This window comes from Lacerta agilis, chromosome 3, assembly GCF_009819535.1.
Source record: "Lacerta agilis isolate rLacAgi1 chromosome 3, rLacAgi1.pri, whole genome shotgun sequence".
Classification (NCBI taxonomy): Eukaryota; Metazoa; Chordata; class Lepidosauria; order Squamata; family Lacertidae; genus Lacerta; species Lacerta agilis.
Genome location: NC_046314.1, coordinates 91594037 through 91616502, shown reverse-complemented (window position 1 = coordinate 91616502; position 22466 = coordinate 91594037). Strand labels below are relative to the sequence as shown.

At 41.2% G+C, this 22466-nt stretch overlaps 2 protein-coding genes across 4 annotated transcripts in view; one reads left to right on the top strand and one right to left on the bottom strand.

The window, feature by feature from the left end:
• The window catches only part of GPATCH2 (G-patch domain containing 2), a 104556-nt gene extending 101608 nt beyond the window's left edge, over nucleotides 1-2948 (bottom strand). For 2 of the 3 annotated variants that reach the window (XM_033144769.1, XM_033144768.1), the window contains exon 1: nucleotides 2738-2906. In XM_033144769.1, coding sequence (XP_033000660.1) covers nucleotides 2738-2793 — 56 coding nt within the window. In that variant the 5' untranslated portion in view covers nucleotides 2794-2906. Of the gene's footprint in view, nucleotides 1-2737 lie in introns of all 3 variants that reach the window. The other variant, XM_033144770.1, reaches the window with a different exon arrangement.
• Nucleotides 2949-3160: 212 nt separating this feature from the next.
• Nucleotides 3161-22466, top strand: part of SPATA17 (spermatogenesis associated 17) — a 73784-nt gene continuing 54478 nt past the window's right edge. Inside the window, exons 1-5 of the mRNA XM_033144767.1 lie at nucleotides 3161-3304; nucleotides 4979-5068; nucleotides 6922-7003; nucleotides 8991-9041; nucleotides 13947-14050. Coding sequence (XP_033000658.1) covers nucleotides 3237-3304; nucleotides 4979-5068; nucleotides 6922-7003; nucleotides 8991-9041; nucleotides 13947-14050 — 395 coding nt within the window. The 5' untranslated portion in view covers nucleotides 3161-3236. The remainder of the gene's footprint in view (nucleotides 3305-4978; nucleotides 5069-6921; nucleotides 7004-8990; nucleotides 9042-13946; nucleotides 14051-22466) is intronic.

Genomic DNA, 22466 nt, shown 5'->3' with positions numbered 1-22466 from the left:
GTCTATGGCTGAACTTGTCCTCTTTACTCCTTCAGCTACCTAGAACAGGGGTCGGCAACCTAAGGCCCATGAGCCACAAGCGGCCCATGGGGGTCGTTTAACCATCCCATGAGCCACCCCCAAACTGAGCTGCCCACTCGGCGAGTCGCCGCGCTGCACTAAACCAGCGCAATGCAGTGTCAGGACTCAATTCTGCGGTTCTGGAAATCACGTCTGCGCCAGCAACCGTGGGCATGCACACTCACACAATCCAGCCCATGGAGGGATCTCCACTGAAGTGAACTGGCCCAGGCAAGTTAAAACTTGCCAACCCCTGGTCTAGAATATGTTTAGTTCTCAAGTTACAAATATGTATTACTCTACTACTCAAAACATAATAGACAGTTACTTTACATATCTCAATACTATTTTGCCCAGTATCACAAGCCTTTGTTTATGGAAAGTTCAATCCCATGCATGTTTAAGCAACTTGATCATAACAATGAGAAGCCAATCTCACTTTGGTCAAATGGACTTGACTTTCAAAATGTGTGCATGGGCATTCTTAGTCATCAAGTGATGTTGCTTGTATGTGTATCAAAAGCCAAACAGAAAGCTCTCTCTTCTTTCTTGGCAAGTGCCTGTGGGTGGCATGACCAAAGGATTTAGATTTTACTTCTAGGTTGTACAATTGCACTATTAGGTGCAAAGCAATATACAGTAATGTATATTATCAACCAATAAATATGATTTCTTGTTCAGAAAATATATACATTTTCCCCATATGAAGGGCAGGAGCGGCAGATGGTACAAAAGGCATCTTCACATAAGAAGAGACTGTTGGATCAGGCCAATGGCCCATCTAGGCCAGCATCCTGTTTTAAGTGGCCAGCCAGATAGCTGTAGGATGCTGCAAGCTGGACATCCCCTCAAGTGTAACTGTACTATGCTCATCTGTGATTCCCAGTAACTGGTATTCAGAGCAATGATACCTCTGACAGTGAATGTAAAACATTGTCATTGTGGCTAGTAGCCATTGATAGCCTTGTCCTCTATTGCTTCCTATTTTAAAACAATTCAAATTGGTAGCGAATACTTCCTCTTGTGGGAGTAGGTTCCATAGTTTAACTATGTGCTGAATGAAGAGGTACTTTATTTTATCTGTCCTGAATCTTTCAACAGTAAACTTCAATGCATGTCCACAAGTTCAAGTGTTATGAGAAGGAAGACAACTGTCTTCATTTTCTCTATGCCATGCATGTTTTATAAACTTTACTCACCACTTAAGCTGTTTAAAATGTGTCCTTGTCCTTAACATCTGTGCCCTCAACCTTTATAGCCATGAGAAAAGGAAGCACCATTATTTCCTATATCACTGATGTGAGAGACAGCTTGCTAGAGGATGGAGGTGGCTTTATCCTCTTCCAATAGGTACAAATGTCCATTAATTTTCATGTTAGCTGTTTAGATGGGAGGGGGCTAGGATTAAATTGGCATATGGCAATGACAAATTTTTATTAGCTTCAGAACCAAGTGCTTCTTCATGTAAACATCATACTGTCATTGTTGGTTCCATATACTGTACCTGCTGCTTCCCTCTCTCTACCCTTCTGCATATTTCTGCCTCCACAATACTAGGCCATAAGCTCTTACTCCTTGGTTCTATTTACCATGGACTACATGAAAGCAAGCTTTCTTTCAGTGGCTTACAAGCATTCTCAGCTACTGACAAATGTGACATGAATTTCTGTGCTGTTTCTTATTTTTATAGTTATTGTATATATTGTATACATATTATTACTTCATACCACTTTTTAACTTTATTTTTGTGCCCTTACAAGGAATTAACACAAAAGCAATAATTCTTTGTGGACAACATTCAAGCCAACTCAGCTATATAGGAAAATGAAAAAGTCACTCTGCAGCACCATTAATATCTTCTTGATAGGCAAAGCGTCAATACCCCAGTCTGCTCTAGATGGCTTGCCTCCTTATTCTCACTACCATTGCACTTTATGGAGACTGTGTGCTAGAGCAGCACTTTCCCAACTGTAGCCTGCAGACCACTAATGATCTGTGAGCTTCATCTGGATGGCCCGCGTTGTGTGCCTGTGGATTTGCTGTTGAATACTGGATATGATTTTATTTTATTGCCTCTTTCGAGTTCTTGATTTGCATTTTATTTATTTCAGTTTGAATTCTACTGTGTCCTGAAACAAAATGCAATACACAAGCCATAAAGGAAGCAATAAAAACACAATTAAAAATCATATAGTGCCCAGCACAACGCATTAACAATTACCTGTATTACAGCAAGTAGGAAACCGTGTGTGTATGTGCGCATTAGGTAGTCCACCCAGACCCTCAGCAATGTTCAAGTGGTTTGTGGGGAGGAAAGTCTGGGAGCCGCTGTGGGGGCTCCATTTCTTTACCAATCCAACCCCTGCACACCGTTGGCACACGATTCACAGACAAGAGTTGCTAACCTTCAGCGAGCCCCACCCCCCATAGCCAGCAGGTCACTACGTGGGCGTCCATGCTGCAGCTTCTTCACCTGCCTGTTTCTGAACGCGGAGATGCTGCTCAAAGCCCAGAAGCGGAGCGGAGCAGCACCCCCAGCCCGCCACCCCCGTTCAGTTGGCAAGGCCGTTTGCCCCCCCCCCCCCAAAGCCGCCCCCTTGCCTCCCTCCCTAGAGCCAGGCCTCACCCTCCACCTCCTTCCTCCACACCTTCCTCCTGCCCCAGCCCTGCCCCTCACCAGCTCTTCCTGGCGGCCGGAGGTCTGCTCGGGTTGGGCTCAGCCCCCCGGAACATGTACCCGGCGCCCGCCGTCGGCCGCTCCCTGGGGAGGCGGGTGCCGCTTCGCAGAGACTCGGGGGAAGGTGACCGTCCACCGGGCCAGCTCTGGGGCTGCTGCGCTTCCTCAGTCCCCCATGATGGAATCCCGGAAGCAGCCGCGGCGCTGGGAGGAAACCGGGCCCGACCATTCCTTCCTTGGCAGGGGTCGCCAAAGCAGCAGCGGCAGAAACAGCGGCAGCAGAAGCAGCAGCGAGGCGTCTTTCGTCCTCGCCGCCGCCACCGCTTGACCCGCTTCGGCCTGCCTTTCTCTCCCCTACTCCCCGCCGCCAGGCTTAACGCGCCTTCGCTCCGGTCCCTTTCCTCACCCCCCAACCCCCGCTCTGCCTCGGGTGGTACGGCCCGGTTGCCATGCCGACTCCTTGTACACCATCAATGGGAGCCGGCTGGGAGGGGGGAAGATGGCCACTCTGGCCAGGCTGCAACAGAGGCTGCCGCTCTTCAAGGGGGAGTATTACTCTAGGAACAGGTAAAGCTTCCTCTCGCCCTCACACTCGCGCCGCACTCCCCATCCTTTCCGAGGAGCCGGAGTTGCCCCCGGAGCAGCCACTCCCTCCCTCCACTCCCCCCCCCGGGAAAGTTTCCAGGTTTGCTGGGGGCGGGGGGGGGGGAGAGAGCTCATTTCTTCTTTTGTTTTGGTCTCGGAGCAGCAGCAGGAGCTGTCCTTTCCCTCTCTTCCTCCGCTCCCAGTAGGATAAAATCCACAGGTGAACAAGTTGGTGACAATGCGCAAAAAAAAAAAAATCGAAAGGGGAGACCTACCCCCCCCAACTTTATTTCTGGGAGTTGGAGTAGGGGCATTGGGGTGGGCAAAAGAAAAGTGAGGGGTTTGGTTTGCTGCTGCACCTTTAGCAACTGCTTAGAAGGTTTTGGGAGGGGCAGCTCAGGCTTGTTGAAATCTCTCCCTGTTGTTAAAGGTGTGGGAGACCTGTCCACATTGCACCTGGCAACTAGCATGGTAAAAAAAGGTAAAGGTAAAGGACCCATGGACGGTTAAGTCTAGTCAAGGGGGCTGATGCAACTGCCTGTGTAGTGGATACTCTCCTTTGCTTATGAGGCTTCCTGGTCCTAGAAAGACCCCGGTTTGAAGGTAACAAGTGGCCATCTTGGCAAAACTAAGCAGGTCTAGGGCTGGTCAGTGCCTCCAGTGAGCGACTTCCTTGGAACCACACCTAGGTTGTGCCTTGATTTCAATGACGGAAGAAAGGTGGGATATAAATGTTTAAAAAAACGAATCAATAAAAAGCCCCCCCCCCCGAATAATCAAGAGGCACGGGTATCTCTCAAAGAAATAAAGTAAATAGACAAACAAGCCCCAGGTAGACCTGGCATCTCAGAAACTTGCATTCAGGACTACCTTTGAGTTGATTATGATTTGCAGATGTGGCATCCAGACATCTTTCCACTCACCACTGAAACTCTCTGTTCCCACACTCTCTTCTTTCCCTCTTAATTAATTGCACTGCTACTACTTAAGAGTCTACCAACCCACTGCATTTCCCTCAGAAACAAAACAAAAACAAAAGCCATCCACTAGGTTGATAACTTTTCCAGGTTGTCATATGCTGCTACTATCTTTTCTGCTTTTTTTTGTTTTTGAGTTAACATAATACAATCATAATTACAGCTACACTAACATTGTTTTCTGTAAGGCAGCAATCATTTCTCCATCAGGAAAGACTGCAAGGATGTTGGACACCACTGTCCAGGACACTGGAGAGCCAGTGTGGTGTAGTGGTTAAGAGCGGTAGACTCGTAATCTGGGGAACCGGGTTCGCGTCTCTGCTCCTCCACATGCAGCTGCTGGGTGACCTTGGGCTAGTCACACTTCTCTGAAGTCTCTCAGCCCCACTCACCTCACAGAGTGTTTGTTGTGGGGGAGGAAGGGAAAGGAGAATGTTAGCCGCTTTGAGACTCCTTCGGGTAGTGATAAAGCGGGATATCAAATCCAAACTCTTCTTCTCTTCTTCTTACTGCCTAGCAGTTATAAGACAAAATTGTTTAATAAAAGAATGTGATCTTACTCAGAGAATACATTGTTTATTCTTCTGTTCTTGAATCATAATATTTTTTATTTATATGTCACTTAATTGTATGGTTTACCAAAATGCAAACTGTGAAAAACCATTTCTTGTTTTTTCAGATGCGTAGATGAATATAGAAAAACAGAATATTATGCTGCTGTAAAAATTCAGAGTTGGTTTCGAGGATGCAAAGTCCGAGCGTATATCCGGTAATTTGATTTGCATCCAAATTGTAGACATGCATACTTGGAAGTCACCCCCACTGATATAAGTGTTTATTTATTGGCAAAATGACTTTAGGTTACACCCTTAATCTGTATGTTATTTACCACTTTGCCAAGTCTTTCCGAAGTTAAGAACTTGCTTTGTACAGTACATGGAACCCCCTTATTTTTCAAATGAGAAAAATTAATAGCTTTCAGCTGTTTTGAAATTTTCTTCTTATTTTCTTGTTTATTTTATTTAAAATTGATAGGATAAATAAGCTGGAGAAAATAATTTAAATCCCTTTAGTCATTTATTTGTGAATGTCAGTCATGTGACATTCACTTGACAAGATGTCTCTGAAAAGTACTCTGTTTGAAGAGATAAGTTTTTTAAACCTGGCTTCTCTAGACTTTTGCAAAGTATCTAAATTAACAAAAGGCTGCACATACAGTTCAGTCGGTAGAGACCCTTAATCTCAAAGTCATGAGTTCAAGCCTCACATTGGGCAAAAGGTTCCTGCATTGCAGGAGTTGGACTAGTTGATCCTCGTGATCCCATCCGACTCTACAATTCTGTGATTATATTGTTGCTGTTGTGTCTGTGGGATGCAGTGTGAAGGTCGTGGTAATACCAGACTGCATCCTGGAAATGTCCCCTTTACTAAAAAATCTGTTGCTGAATCTGGCAGCTGCAGTTTCTCCTGCCTGCTTTTTTCCTCTAATCTGCTCCTCCCTGTTTGTTGTGACAACATACTTCTCATTATAGCAGGTTGGGGGGGAAATGGCAGAACCAGCTCGTAAGAGATGGTAGAAACCATCACTGACTCATCTCCAAATACAGCTGCAGACTTAAAAGCCAATAAGTTTTCCAGGTTACAGCCTGGCAATCACTAATAGTTGGGGCTTCATATAGAAGCATGTGGGTTTGCAAGCCTTTCTATACCCTGTGCAGCAGGCTTGTGCATTGAGGAATGTGTGTAGAGAACTGGGTCATTTTTTCATTATTTGAATGTTTCCACTTTGCAGAGGAGCACATGAAATGGTCTAGTACAGACTTAATGTTCCTGACTTTATAGACAGTAAATTATTAAGTCAAGAACAACAACCACTGGGGCAGTGCTTTCCACTGTTATCCATTTCCCCCCCTTCCCCTCCTGCATGTCAGCTTCAGTCAAACCAAAGATTACCATTATGTCTAGAACAAGAAGCTGCGGCTTAATGTGGCTGTTAACCAAGATCTGAAAACAGACCAAGCAGTTCTTTGTTTTGGATGTAACGGGGATCTGGTGCAGAAGCTGGTGTACAAGTGGAAGAAGGATGGAGAGGAAGGGAGAGGAAGAGTGTGGGCCCATCGCTTGCTCCCACTTGGATAAACTATGGTTTATTAAGCCAACAATGTTATGTCCAAACCAGCCAAATGAAATTTGGTAACATTCTTCTGAGGCTCAAAGTTCAAATAAGCCTAAAGTGGTGGAAAGTAGCCAGAGATGATTATAGTTTTGCCAGCTTATCCTTGTCAGATTCAGAAGCTGACAATGACTTAAAACTGTTAACTCTTCCCATCCTCTTCTCTATTCCTTTTGTGGCTCCATAAGAAGTTACATTGGAAAGGGTCCATGATTCAGGCAAGACTTTAGTACTTTTAATCCCAGATTGATACCATGTATTCCAAAAATTTGAATGAAACCATCAAGATTTAAGCTGCTACCTCAGATTTAGGATGCATATTGCTATAAAAAGCCTCCAAATTTTAATTGTTCAGCTTGACTGCTACGTGCACTGGATTTTAAAAAAATGGTTCAACTTTTCACTATTTCCAGGGGAGAAAAAAATCTTACCAAGGTATTTTGTTTCAGGTATCTGAACAAAATGATGGTTTTTATTCAGAAATGGTGGCGGGGTTATCAAGGAAGACAAAAATTCAGAGAAATGGTGGAGGTAAAAACTAAATTTGTAATTAAAAATTATTGTAAGCTTTCCATAAGACTGTACACAAATACAAAGTAGGTGAAATCTCTTCAGTTTGGCCAAGTACTTGCTAGCTTTTAAATTCGCATGCTGTTGATCAGGTATAAATGTTTCAGGATTAAAGAGGAGGAAATAAATTAGGTCTTGTTAACTTTTCTAGGCTGGTTGTGGGCTCACAAGTTCTGTTGCTCATAGAAAAAAAGAATCTGAATTCAAGGGAAGAATGAGAGGGAATATCCTGGGCTTCATTGGCCTTATCTCTTCCAGATGGGGCTGCACTCCTACTAAAGTTGGCATGGGGAAACCTCTGATTTGCAAGCCAGATTAGGCCTGCCAAGGGGCCTAATTTGACTTGCAAGGACATTTCCCCACAACCGTGGCCACCTGCCCCATATCTGAGACATCAAGTGTGGGGCAGATAAAGCCACAGTTACGAAGGGACAACTGGGAGCCTTGGTGCGTACCCACCTTTCCAGTTGTTCCTCTGCAAGCAGGGCTTGCATTCAGTGCCTTTTAAATTTGGTGCTTAATGCAAGCCTCATTGAGAGTAGTCCCACTCAGGAGTTCACAAAAGGAGAGTGAATCCTACCCGCAACCTAATAAGCTGTTCCTAGGCTTTAAAACAACAGATTTTCAGTTTTTTGGTTTTTAAAAAGCTCTCCCTTACCTGTGATTTTTTTTTTTTTTTTGCTATATTAGGAAGGAAGTAATATAATATTAAAGCGAGCATTTTAAGACCTCCTTTAATTAAATGAAAGGAATTATGCCTGGCCTAATGTAATGAAGAAAGAGAATTTTAAAATGAAGTAGCATCATTGTGTTCATTTGTAAATAACATATTGCAGCCAACTGTTTCTTAATTGCCCAGACTGTTGATAAATAATCCAGTCCTGCTGCTCTCCACAGACAATTTGCTTTGGATCAGACTAGGCAATTCAAATAACACTAATTACAGTGAAACCCTTTTACGGTGAATTCTTCTTTGCCAGAGAGGGTGAGGGGAGTAGTGAGAGAAAAGGAAACCACATATCACTTTCCCCTCTGATTTGTAGTCCCCCCCTCCCCTCCAAGTCTGCAACTTATGCTGAATAAAGGACATCTTCTGCCTTGAAAGTACTTATTTTACTTTTTATGATGCAGTTGTGAATTATGTTCATTTTGCATTTGTAATTAGAGGGCGGAACAGATGTGAAAGCTTAGTGTAAAGTGATGTATCCATTAAAATAACCTACCCTGCCAAGTGAGTGTTTGCTATAACAGGGGATTCTTTCACTCAGAGTGGGATTCGCCTTTATTGGAAGGGAACCAGGAAATGTTTTCTATATCAGGGGATTCACTGTAACATGTTATCATTGTATTTATGATTTTATGATGTTGGAATGAATATTAAATGAAACAAAATTCCCAAGAATTACTCAGGAGGCAACTAAGTACATAACATTTAGTACAGATGGTTGGAAGGCACAATTTTGCTCCATCACTGCATCCATATCCTTGAACGATTTCGACTGAAGACAGCATTTCTTTGAATTTTTCATTAAACCAGACGTCTTGAAATATGAATTCCTTTTATGTTTCTGTGAGTTTTGGTTAAAAGAACCCCAGTGAATAAATCATACAATACTACGTGTCACCAGCACTTGTGAATATTTCTGCTTTGTTATTCTACTCTCAGTAGAGCACCATTGATTATCAAACTCAGCGGAGAGCATTTTATGATCATATATCTCCATTAGCTGCTAGTTTGACTACCATAGATTTTTCTGGTTAAGCCTGCATTATGTATTAGGAAGCCTATCTCTTCAATACAAAGTTTGATTTTATTCTCTCTAAGCCTAGAACTCTTATTATGTATTATGTATAAAGATTCTTATCTTTTATATGTAAAAATAGGAGTACTGTCTTTGTGTAACTGAAATGTATGCCATCTTTCCCCCCACCCCTCCTTGATTCACAGACAGCATATTTTATTATGAAGATGAATTTCTACAATGAAATGGCTGTCAGGGTAAATATTTCTTCACTTGTTAAACAAATGAAAAGTCAATTGTGCTCTGAATTTGCTTTTAATAAAATGAGCAACCCAGAATAATATACACTTGATTGATATGCTGATGGTAAAGTGAGGAAATGGTACATAGTTACAAATTTAAAGTTACACTAAGTAATCTAAGTTGCATTTTTGAAAATTTCTGTTTGATTTAAGATATTGATGTGTGAATTCTTCTCTATTCCAAATGTTGGGGCGCTTTGTCATAGCTTATTAAAATATTATTCATTTTTATATGTATACACCCACCCACCAATTTCCTTCTATGATGGACTCACAGCAGCTTACACAGGGTTCACTGGTAACCTCCCATTCAGACACTGATCAGACGCAGACCTGCATACCTTCAGCTTACCTTGCTGTATCATGTGACTCAGACAAGAAGTTAAACCTGTTTAATTTCTGCCCTAGTTCTGCTAGAATCAAACATGTACTCAGGCAGTTTTCATCCATGGTAATGGTTGATGCATGTATAGTTTTCAGTTGTGCAAAGTGTCTTCCAGCAGCTTGGGTGTATGTGCATTGCCCTTACAAGATTTAAATAATCTGTGGTTGTTGGGTTTTTTTTGTTTGTGTTTTGCTTTTAAATATCATTGGATATCACACTGATCATTGTTCAAGAGGTGGCAACAGAGAACAGGTACAGCCCCCCCCCCCAAAAAAAACCAATCAGTCCTATTTCTGAGGAAGTGCATGTGCAGCCCTGCATTGTTGGGTTGAAGCCTTTGCTATCTATGATTGAGTGCATTTTCTCCACCTTTCCTCTTAGGGCGGTCTACATGATTCTTTTCATTCCCCCTTTATCTTCACAACAGTCTTATGAGGTAGGTTAGATTAAGTGAGAATGACTGGTTCAGAGTCATGACTAGATTTGAACCCATGTCTCTCTAGTATGACACCATAACCACACTGGCCCTGACCACGTGGAAGTACACACATGCACCCAGTCCCTCTTTTGCAGACATTCTTCCTGTATTTCACATGCACACCTTCTGTCAGCCTCAGCTTACTTGTGCAGAGTACTAAGGCTGGAAATCAGAGTATGACTTCTTCTTCTGCCCATCTCTTAGAAACCACCTGGGTAATCTAGATCAGTGACAGCATAGAGACTGTAGGAAGCCTAGTGTGAAGCTAAGGGGTGGGGGATACCTAGGTCTCAATATTCCAGACTCTGAAATTCATAGTATTGGATCTAAAGTTGCATGGAGTGGAACTCCGCAAACTGGGTGCTCTCACTGGCAGAAGAGGCTAGGCAATTTTTGCTGATTTCCCATACCCCCGTGGTTGAAATATGTTTCAGGGAGTTGAGAGACCCTCTGGAGCAGAATGGGAGATGGCACTGGAGGTTGCAGAAGGGAGAGGAGATCTGTGGAAATTGCCTTCCCTCCTTCCTCATGTGGAAACATCCGGTTTGCTGAATGGAAGCCTCTTCTGCATTTGACTCACTTCTACAAATGGGAGGCACTCTTCCGTTTTCATAACAGCATATCTTGATCCAACCCTTAATCCTCCCAATTGTAATGCATTTAGCAATGTTTCTTAAATTTAAGTGAGATTGTGCTTGGTGTTCATTAGAGGAGGGCCACCATAATTGTCATGATGCTTGCATTTATATCACCACAAACCCTGTAAAATCATTGGCATAAATATTGGCATAAAACTGGAGCATAATACCTGAAAATTAATCTGCTGGTGTAAAGACAGGAAATAAAAAGTTGCACACTGTATCCAGCCTATCAGTGTTTTCCTTTGCCTTATGCAGTCCCATGCTGCTAAATTGCTGAATCTTGCCCATAGGCTGATGCCTTCAGGTGAAAAGGGAGAGCAAAAATGTTGTGTGTGTGTAAGTAAAAAATAAAAGCCTTGGGTAGCCTGATATAGCTTCATTGTATCAGTGCAGCATATCTTCTGTTTTTAAAACAGTTTTAAAATTAGATTCGGGCAGAAAGGCAAAACACCTGGTTGGTGTAATGGTTTTTGTGTCACTGTACATTCTTTAAAGCTGTCCCTTAATTATATCTAACCTACTACTGTCAAACTCTCACCTTTAGAACAAGAAAAAGCACAAAGAAAGCAATTATTATAATGCATAATTTTCCATGAATCAGATTTACTTTTAGTATAGTGGGTTGTTATATATTCATCCTTTTCATTTGGAAGATTTAAGAGTTGCTGTGAATTTTCAACAACAAAAGTAATCCATGTTTTTTAAAGGAACAATCTTTATGTGAGCAGATGGCTTTTGATATATCAAGGTTTTGCCATTTGTTTTAGTGCTTAAAATAAACATTATTTATAAGACCACTTACATTTTGATGTTACTTAATGAGGAATATGCATCATTGATTTGACTAGCTTAAGAGGTCATTTAGAACTTGCCCGTTAACAAGCTGTAATCTGCTGAGCACACAATGACTTTGTTTAAAATTATCTGTTTGGTACTGATCAATGACAATAATTGTTTGGTACCAATCACCATTGAAACTTGCTAATTACTTTGAAGGGCATACACACTCGCCTTTTGTAGGAGTGTGTAAATATTCACCTTGGAATTGTAAGATACGGTAGTGGAAGTATTACATTTTCTAACCAATTCAGAAAAGTCAGGTAGGTAGTTGTGTGTCCTGCACTATGTTGGGAAACACCAGAAAAAAGCTCTGGCATATGGAGAGACTAAAACAGCTAGGTCTCTTCAGCTCAGACAATAGATGATATGGAATGTAGAGTATATAAAACTATGACTGTACTGGAAAAGCTATTAATGACAATGTGTGTGCCATCTGGGATAGTACTAGTAGTGGAAAACATCCAATGAGATGTAAGGATTAAAAATGTGTAGGGTGTTGCATACACAGGTGTCTCAAAAGATGCATGCTGTCCACTTTAGATTTCAACAACAGTTGACCCATAAAGCTAAATGTGGTTTGCGAGTCTTGTATAGCATTCCATAAGATACTCAGTTAACCTCCTGAGTTTGCTGCCTGCCTGGGTTTGTCAAGCACTTCTCATGACACAAAACAGGGCTGCATCCAGCTTTGTGGATCATTATTTGTTCAGACCTGCTCTATGTTCTGTTCAAGACTTAGACCTGAGAAGGAGGACCAGTGAAGCACAGCAGGAGTCCAGCCAGAGTATGATTGGCACATAAAGCATAACATCACCTGACTTTATAATAATACTGCATTTATTTACTGCTGTGTACTAAAGAACTATCTGCTTGTTTTCTGCATAGTTAAAGGCAATTCAGAACCATCACTCTATGTGTGTTTTTAGTCTTATCTGACAGCATACATGACTTTACTCCGAATGTCAACTACCGGTACTTCTTTCTTGGCCTACCACCCCGTTTGAAGTCAGCCTTCTGGAATACTTTTAGAACCTCCTAGAATGCTTCAGAGTTCACTTTGATACATCAAACCCACTGCCCACTCACACGGCCAACCCAGAGCTGAAGAGAAGGGTGGAGAACTTAAAAGCTCTTTCCGCAAAGCGTTTTCCCACCCTGGAAAGTGCTTTTAAGCCCTCTGCCTTGTTTACTGGGCTCTGGGAAGGCCCTACACAGGCTCTGGAACTCTTCATAAGACCTCAGGCCATAAAAAAGTCTAGACCAGGGGTCCCCAGACTAAGGCCCGGATAAATGAGCCCCTCGGGCTGCATCCGGCCCCCGGCGACCCCTGCTACCCGCTGCCGCCACCCACTCTTACCATTGCGGTGCGGCTACCCACTTTGGGGTCGGCGGAACATTGGAAATAGCTTGTGCGCATAGGCAAGCATGATTTCTGGCACACCTTTGGGTCTGCGGAGGCCCATGCGCACACGCACAAGCTATTTCCAGCATTCCGCCGGAAATAGCGTGTGGGAGCGCGGTCCCCCGCCCTCCGGCCCGTCATGCAATCGGTGCTGGAGGAAGCAGCCTGAGGTCCGGTAAGTCTGGGGACCCCTGGTCTAGACAAATTTATGGATGTTATGCCATCTGTGGCTAGTAGTCATGATGGCTGTGTACTACCTCCAGTATTGGAGTTAGTATGCCTCTGAATACCTGATGCTGGGCAACTGAGTGGAAGATGTCTGTTGCTCTCATTTTTGCTTGTGGGCTTCTCTTTGGCTGGCCACTGTGGAAACAGTATGCTGGACGAAATGGATATTTTGTTTGATCCCTCAGAGCTTTCTTTTGAAATAGCCACAACTTATCTTTCCTGCACTGCCCCATCCCACCTGGCAGGAAAGTTGAACCCTCTGGGAGATAATACAGGAAAGTAAAAGCCAGCAGCACCTCCTTCCTTGTGAATATAGCTCAGCAATCACTTCCCTCGGCATGCAGCATCATGTATTTTGTGGCCAAGCATCTCCACCTAGCATTCCTTAGTTGTAGGGAAAGAGCTTTTAAAGTTCTAAACAGGCAGAGACAGATAGCCTTCTATGTGATAAAATACAGACCATTTCTTAAGATAATAGCTTTAGTGAAATTTGAAATGTAGAGAAGTTATATGTTAATTTACATGATACTCTGTAATTAACTTAAATGTGGCTAACTGCTTTGACTTTGATATAATACTTATTTCTTTTGGTACTCCTTTGAAAAGCAGGTGAATGGATTTCATTCTAAAGGGCCTCAAAATTCGTTGGACAATGCAAAATATCTTACACAACCATTGTAAGCTCATGTTCACTTTAGCATTCCTTGATCAATAAGTACTGTTTCAATATATTACTTTTTCCTCATACCTGTAATTATGTATACATGCATGCTTGATGTTAAAGCAATATCATCTCTCATAAAACAGATTTTTAATATAAATTGACAATGTGATCTTTCTTGCAAAAAAAGTATTGAAGCAAATATATGTGCTTTTTCTCCACTAGATTCAGAAAAGATGGCGAGGCTATTATGTGCGAAAATATATCCATAATTATTATGCACTGAAGAAGTACCTGGAAGCTATTGCTTTGAATAATGAGCTGGTCAGGTAAAGATAAAAATACTGAGTAGTGAAACTTTAAATTTCTTTTTATATATATTTCTAAATAGTTTATGGTGCTAATTAAATTATTTCTTCATGGAAAGAATTGCCTCCATTATCCAATATATAAAGTAGTCTTCTTCTTTCTCTTACCTAAGCATGTGGTGCAAATTATGATCTCGTTTATACCAGTATGCATGCAGCTATGATTCTACTGAATCCACTGGAGTGAGCCCAAAGCTGAAAATACTCTGGACTTTCTATATTAACAAGTCTGTAGAATAATGAAGTAGTGCTAGAGGCTTAAGACCGCAATTGCAACATGTACGTGGGCCCTAGTTGTGGTGGATGGGTGCTGAGACAAGGCAAATGCTGCTAGGCAAATGCTGATAGTTTTCCAGTGCCTGCACCAGATATGGCTCTCAGGGGTCAAGGAGCTGGAGCTGGTTAAGAAGAGAATATTGCCACCACTGTCCATCATGTGCACTGAGAGTGTTTATAGAGTAATCCAGCCCTGAGTTAGACTCACCTCCATCACTCAGTGGTACACTGAACATTCTGTCTCCCTTGGGCCTCACTGCTTCCTTAAGGTCTGTAGGTCAAGACACCAAGAGAGTATCTCTATTCCTTTAAAATAGGTGTGGGGAACCTGGGAACCTCCAGATGTTGCTAGAATACAACTTCTCGCAGGCTTGTGCCCCAGGGAGAACACTTCAGTCCTGCTAACTCATTGGCTTGACTTCGCTCCCAGAGGCACACTCCACTGTCTCTCGGGACAGACTGATGCCAACAACAACAGCTTCCATCATCCCTGACCATTGGGCATTCTAAATGGGGCTGATGGGACCTACTATCCAAAAACATCTGCAAGGCCGCAGGTTCCCCCTAGTCTGAGAATTGCTCACAAATGACAATTTCACTTAATGTGATTTTTGCCATCATGGCTCTTCTCCCATCGCTTCAGCCCTATTTTGCAGATTATTTCATTTTTAGCAACTTGGAAAGGGAAATCATAATCTTCTTACTGGAACTATCCTCTCTGTGGGAGAAATAATTACAGTTCCAATCAAGATGCATCAATCCTTAGATCTTGTAAATTTACCCCCCCAAAAAGGCATTTGTGCTTGTTTTAGTTATTCTTGTAAACACAAATACTGTCATAAAAATGCAGCAGATATTTTTAAAATTTTTATTTTGTATAGTACCCTTCATTTGAAGATGACAGGGTGGTTTACAGTATAAAAACAAAATACATAACATAAAAACAAAACAATAACACCCCACCAAGCTGTACTTGGAAACAAAAATCTTCTATGAGTGGTATTCAACTACGCTTTAATCAGAGGCAACCCATTGAAATTAATAAATCTACCCTAGTTGTGCTTATTAATTTTAGTGAATTTACATGGAGTAAAGCTTAGCTGAATACCACCGTATGTGTCTGGATAGCCCCTTTTGTCATTATGTTTATCTAACACATATGTAAGATTACGTTTTCACAGCCTGCCTCTTACAAAGATAAATTGGTTTGATTAATTTAAAGACTGAGTATGCATTTTCTAGATGTGTCCACTTATAACCCTATAGCCCCATATGCAAAAACTGCCCTAGGTTATGAACAAGAAAATGATATCATGAAATTAAAAACTAGCCTCAGAGATACAGATTGGCAGCATTAATAAAAATCATAATGCTGTTAATGGGAAAACTTACAATACACCGAGTTTCTCTTCTAATTTTAGTTTCAGATATACATTGACTTTATCTGTTACTTAATGTTTTGCAGCATTAAAGGTGGGATGCAATCAACTGAGAAAATGAGCTAATTTCAGGAATAGATTGAATTCATTAGAACTGTTATCCACAAGCCCTATGCTATTGCTTATGGCTTTAAGTTTCATTTGAAATAGGTTTAACTGGTGACCCTTTGGCTTGAACTGCAAGTTATGAGACAAATGTGGGATCCCTGTGTTTGCCTTATAACACTAAAACAAGAAAGAGTTAGGCAGGATAGGGCACCGCCTAAGCCATTCTTCCTTCCAAATCCACCCTGGCCATTTTAACCCTACATTTCTCAGCCAAGCTTTAAGATTTTAATAAGCACAACTGGGGGATAAAGAGCTGGAGGGTACATCTGCAGGTGAGAATCAATGTAGGAATCTGGCAGAAATGGTATTGGGAACCTGTGTTTGCCTGTATAATAAATACATTCTTCTTTGCACTGAGAGCCAGTGTGGTGTAGTGGTTAAGAGCGGCAGACTCGTAATCTGGGGAACCGGGTTCGTGCCTGCACTCCTCCACATGCAGCTGCTGGGTGACCTTGGGCTAGTCACACTTCTCTGAAGTCTCTCAGCCCCACTCACCTCACAGAGTGTTTGTTGTGGGGGAGGAAGGGAAAGGAGAATGTTAGCCGCTTTGAGACTCCTTCGGGTAGTGAAAAGCGGGATATCAAATCCAAACTCTTCTTCTTCTTCTTCTTCTTTTCTGATCCTAAAGGAAGTAGTTTGGATGGAGACAGATCACTGTCCTGTCTCATATTTAGATGTTGTAGAGCTATAATCGGTATAAAAATAGCCCATTTTTAAACCCAAGAGCCTGGTTAAATGTTCATTTCAAATCCAAACGGGAACTTAACTACTCAAATTTAGTATTCTGCCAAATGTTTAATAAAGCCTCCAGTAAGGACAGTTGGCTTGTCCAGCTTGGGAACTAAACCGAGTGTTTCAGTAGGTCTGACCAGCGTATCACAGCATTGTAAACAAATATTGCCCAATGCCCTTGTAGATGTCTTTATTTTATTTTGACCATTTATATCCTATCTTTATCAGTAAGTAAATTCAGGGTGACTCACAAGAAAGGTATTGTAAAAGCGTGTTTCCCCCTTCATATGATATAATGATATGTGATTGACAGATGGGGGTCTTGCCCATCTGCCAGATTTGGCTCCTTGATGCAGATCCTAATAAGGATCTGTCCCATGGAGCCAAAAAGTCTCCACACCCTATTCTGTTCCTCAAGAGGGCTCTGGAAACTGAGCACAAACAGTATGAGTAGTTTACTAGTAGACTACCCAAAGGAAACCTGTTGGCTCTTAGGACTAGGCAGTTTTAATGGAGCAAGAGGAGTTGGAACAGAGAAATGTTCTGTTGAAAGCAAGTAATTTGAAACTGTGTGTGTGTGTGATTGATAGGGATGGGTGAATTCCCATGTATAATAGGGAAACAATTTGCTGACTAGGATCAAAGGCGGATCTAGGGGAACATGACCAGTGCAGCTGCACTGGACACGGAGCTTCTGAGGCACCGCAACTATGGCATCCAACGGAAGGCGAGAGGTTGGGGACACACACACATACACACACACACACCAGATTTTGGTGTCAAACAGGGCACCACTGAAAGTTGAGACACCAAGGTCTGCTCCTAGCAGAATCTCGCTTTGCCTTGACAGTTATCAAGTCCAAAGTACATATGGGGATTCTCTGTATCTGATCAAGATCTGATACCGTAATTAGTCTTTCTTAACATGAACATTAGTTAATTGTGCAAACTCTCTCTGACTACTTTTGAGCACTGTTTGGAGATTTCCTTTGGGGGAGAAGATGGTGTCATGCCTCTTAACAGGATTAGGTAAATGGCGGCATATTACACTGATATGGCTGCCCATTACTTTCCAGGCAAAAATTAAAGTGTTAGCCAAATTTGAATCTGTTTCTTCCAAAACTTGGCAACTAATTTCATCCTACCACTTTTTAAATTGAACAATTCACCATAGTACCGGGATGAAACTTAAAGCAGTTCCAGAGCAGTGATAAAGTAATTATGGGACATTTTGGCTGCTGAACTACCTTTATTAAGGTTACTTATGGACTTTAGTATCTTCTGTAGATTGATTCTGCTGTTAAAACCTGAGCCTCAGTGTGTATCACACACTTTTATATAGTCTCAACTGCAACAGATTTCACAGTCTCCTATTTTATCTAAAGTGGGATCTTAACTGTAAAGTAAGTAGAAAAGAAGGAAAAGGTGCAATTTCATTAAGCTCTAACATATCATTGGCTGTCAGGCTGGCCTTGTTATGCTGTCCATCCTCATTTAACTATCCCACAAGATCTCTTAATGAAGTTAAGCCCCAAGTTCACTCCAATAATTCTGTGGCAAGAGTTTGTGCAATGTAACAATTCATCACTTGTCAGGAAGGCACTTTTAGTTTATACATTTAATAAGGGCATCCTCTAGCTTGGTTAATTAGAAGTGAACAGTTTGCATATTTACTAAATGTGGAGTGTCATTGCCACCACGGCCTATTGCCTACATGAATTATTTCTCTATCTGCAATAAACAGCTGGGTAATTATTACTGCCATAATCAGATAAATTCCCTCTGTAAGGCTTTTCTTACATGGCAATTCTTTGAACTCATCCAAAGCTGAACAAAATTTATGAACTCCAGTAGCTGGGCCACTTTTTCTTAGTATACTGTCCCTATTTCAAGGACACATATAGCATTATAAATATTCCATAAATTAGGAGGGTAAATATGATTACCTAAAGATTATATATTAATAAATTAGATTTTTGAAAACACAATTCTCGGGTTGTAATTGATTAAATTATATCACTCCTGCTGTATGCAGTTGTAGGCATCTGACAGGGTATCTACGGTTCAGGGTAAAAGAGCCAGGTGCCAAGATTGGAAGTAAAATTATCTAGGAGAGAAACACCAGAGGAGAGGGGTGTTTGCTCTGTTCATGTTAATAGACTTGTAACTCTTCGTTCATATGCATGAAATGTTAGGTGGGATTTTAGGTGGGGGGAATGTAGTGGGCCATTAAAACAGTACGTTATCTTGCTTTTGAACCATTGTGTTATAATTATTCTTTCTAGAGACACTGAATTTACTCGTGACAAACTGACTAATATGGTTAACAGGGGTAGCCAATGTGGTGCCCTCCTGATGTTGTGATCTACAATTGCCAGCAGCCCCAGACAGCATTGTCAATAGTCAGGGATGTTGGGAGTTCTAGTCCAAAATATCTGGAAGACACCACACCTTCAGTTCTGTAGCTAGTTGTACCCACACATAGAGGGATTTTTGTTTGCCCCCAGGATATGTTATCTATTTTTTCTGGCTTGGTTTTAGTTTTTTTATAGGGTTTGGGCTATGAGACTTCACCGGTTCCTTCTAACGAGGAAAATGAATTGAGTGAAGAAGGGAAAGTGTAAGAACAGGAACAGTTTGCAAGGAGCTAGCTCTCTAAACTGGGTGAATGGGCATTAAATGTGATTCAGTGTAATCAAGTGTAAAGTTATGCACATTGGGTTAAGTAATTCTAACTTCTATCGGGGCTGATGGGAGTTGTAGTTCAGCAACATCTCTAGGGCCAAGGGTTCCCCATGCCTGACTTAAAAAGAATATGGCCATAGTGTAGGGTTGCCATATATTCGGAAATTCCCAGACATAGCTGGAATACTTCAGTTGGAAGCAGTGTTTGGCGGAAATTGCTAAAATGTCCAGAAAAATCTGGACGTGTGGCAACCTATGGTGGTAGTCTTGTTTTTGGCAATTTTCCTTTAAAATAGCTCAAATTTTTGTGGTCCTTTTGACAATTTTGCCAAACAAGCTCAACAATTTTAGCCCATATTTTGAAACATGGCAACCCTACCATAGTGTTATTTCTCACAAAGCTTATACATGCTCTCCTTATTACGTTTTGGGAGGTTCTCAGAGTGAGTAAGTAGAAAACTACTGTATCTTTCTGCAGTAAAACTCCTGAAGCCTCATTTAAGTGTAACCCCACTCCCTTCCTCATCTTAAATGCACATACAACTTCTCGGTGGTTTTTCCTAGACTCCTGTGTCTCATCTCCTCTCTACTTAGCATAGCTCTGCTAGTGAAAGTAAATATTGGGGCAGGAAGGCAGTAATCAGAGGAATCATTGCTGATGCACTACTGACTGTGATCCCTTGAAATTGATGTAGTGCCAATTCATGTTGAAAGCTCTTTTATTGACTTTGAGGCTCAGAGAACTGGTGTAAGTGTATCTGTATCTTTTTTAAAATACTTTTACATAAATAAATGCTTACTACATGTGTTGTAAAAAAAACTTTTACTGGAGATTATTGGCACAATCAAATAACCAACTGATAGCCAGAAACAAATTTTACACTTCATTGGTCATGTGCAGACATCATGGTAATCATAAACCATAGTTTACCATGCAAGAGTATGTTGTGTCCATTTCACTCCTCCCAACCACTACTTGGGAAAAACAAAGTGCAATCCTTGGCTTAACAGCATGGCTGCGTTGGGGATTGTGATTTGTTTTGGTGAAACCAGGATTGCTAAGCCCAGTACAAAGCTTGGATTTGCCTACAGCTTGGAGCAAAGCAAGCTATGATACTTCATTTGAACGCAGCAATAATTTTATAGGAAAGGAAGGAACAATGACTTAGATCCCAAATCATAAAGACCAGCAATAGATTATCTTGGCATGAAATATGTAAACCTCTCTTATTTTTACCTTTCTGGTAGATCTAAAGAATACAGCAAGCATAGGCAAACTCCAACCCTCCAGATGCTAAAAGGACCAGTGGTCAGGGATGGTGGAATTGTAGTCCCAAACATCTGGAGGGCCGGAGTTTGCCTATGCCTGGAATAGAGAGTTGGAAATGTGGTCATGAGATCAACAGACTAGTTTGATACTGTATCCCTCCTGATATGATGACCCCATCAGAGTAAACCACAGTTTTGTTTTGTTTTTTTATTAATGTTTTACTGTGAATATGCCTATCTGGACTGTTTTGCTCTACCCTTTCCTATACAAATTATACACTATTTTGATTTGTCTGAAATGCCCTTTGCTTTCCTTAATGCTACATATTTATAGTTATCCAGTCACAAGATCACAAACTTCTTATGAAAATGCAAAACAAAATGCAATATTTTGATAAAGTTCAATGGAAGTATGTCAGTATAAATCTGCAAGACATTAGTGTTGAGTGCATCACCATTACGGTCTGAATACTGCTGTAATCATCATTTAAAGACATTTACTAAAGTGCTAGGAAAACATTATATATGTATTTTTAACATTTATAGAAACAGAAGGAGCACTGTCAACCAAATTTGCATCTCGTAGCTGGAACCAACACCACTGCACACTGCATAAATGAAAACTCAGAATAACAATGAGTTACCTTGGCACATGAATGAGTTTTATTTTTAATACCTAAACAAAAGTGAAAAATTCACAGTCTCGGGCATTTGTTGCATATAATCTTAGTTGAATCATGATGACAAGTGTTCCTAAGTGCATTACTTTATAAAATATGAATGCATTTAACTAGTGAAAGGATTTAAATTATCGTGGCATTTTACCACAAAAAGATTCTAATCCTTTCCCACCAACTTTCCTGAAGCTTTATTAGGCCTTCGTTCTCGCTTTCGCCAACTTTTACCATTTTGTAGGGCATTTGGGGGCAGAATGTCAAGCACAGGTTCACATACTCATTTTCCTTTGTAACTTCACTAATATCCTATGCATAGTGTAGGAACATAAGAAGAACCAAGCCAAGTTTATATAGGATTACAAATTTTTATTCATATGTAGATTTACATAATTTAATCAATTAATTTAGCAGTTATGAATTATAACTCACAGGATAAGGGAATATTTGTTTATTTGAGTCGACCAAAAAAAAGAAAAGTAACATCCTTAATCTGAATGGTCACATTATGGGGTCCTCCTGATTCCCCCTTCAGATTCAACTGATGTTTTGCTGCATTGTGATTTCAAGAGGGTGATACACTGGTACCTCTGGTTACGAACTTAATTCGTTCCGGAGGTCCGTTCTTAAGCTGAAACCGTTCTTATCCTGAGGTGCACTTTTGTTAATGGGGCCTCCCGCTGTGTGCGTGCCTCTGGCACGCGATTTCCGTTCGCATCCTGCAGCAAAGTTCACAACCAGGAGCAGCTACTTCCGGGTTAGCAGAGCTCGTAACCTGAAGCATTTGTAACCAGAAGCGTTCGTAACCAGAGGTACCACTGTACTGAAGTCTAGGGGAAAGATTCAGTTAAAGGGTCCCACTAATGGAAGGCCACACAAGGACTTCTCCTTGCTCAATGGGGCTAATGTTGTATGATATCATCAGCATTATGTTTAATTTTCTTTGTAATTGTTTCTCTTTCAAAGGGTTCCCTTTATTGTTCTTATTATGCAGGGCATGTTAATGGCTATATATTTCTAAGTGGCTTGGGGTTCTTAGTAAAAAAAAATATGTATTTTTTGAACAATTTAATTTAAAAGTTTTCAGGAAAAGTAGAGGGAAATGTGCATGTGCTTTCATCTGGGGTTATCATTTCATTCCTTCAGTCTTTTCCTTCAGGGCCTAACCTTTGGTAGAGTCTATTTCCCTTTTTG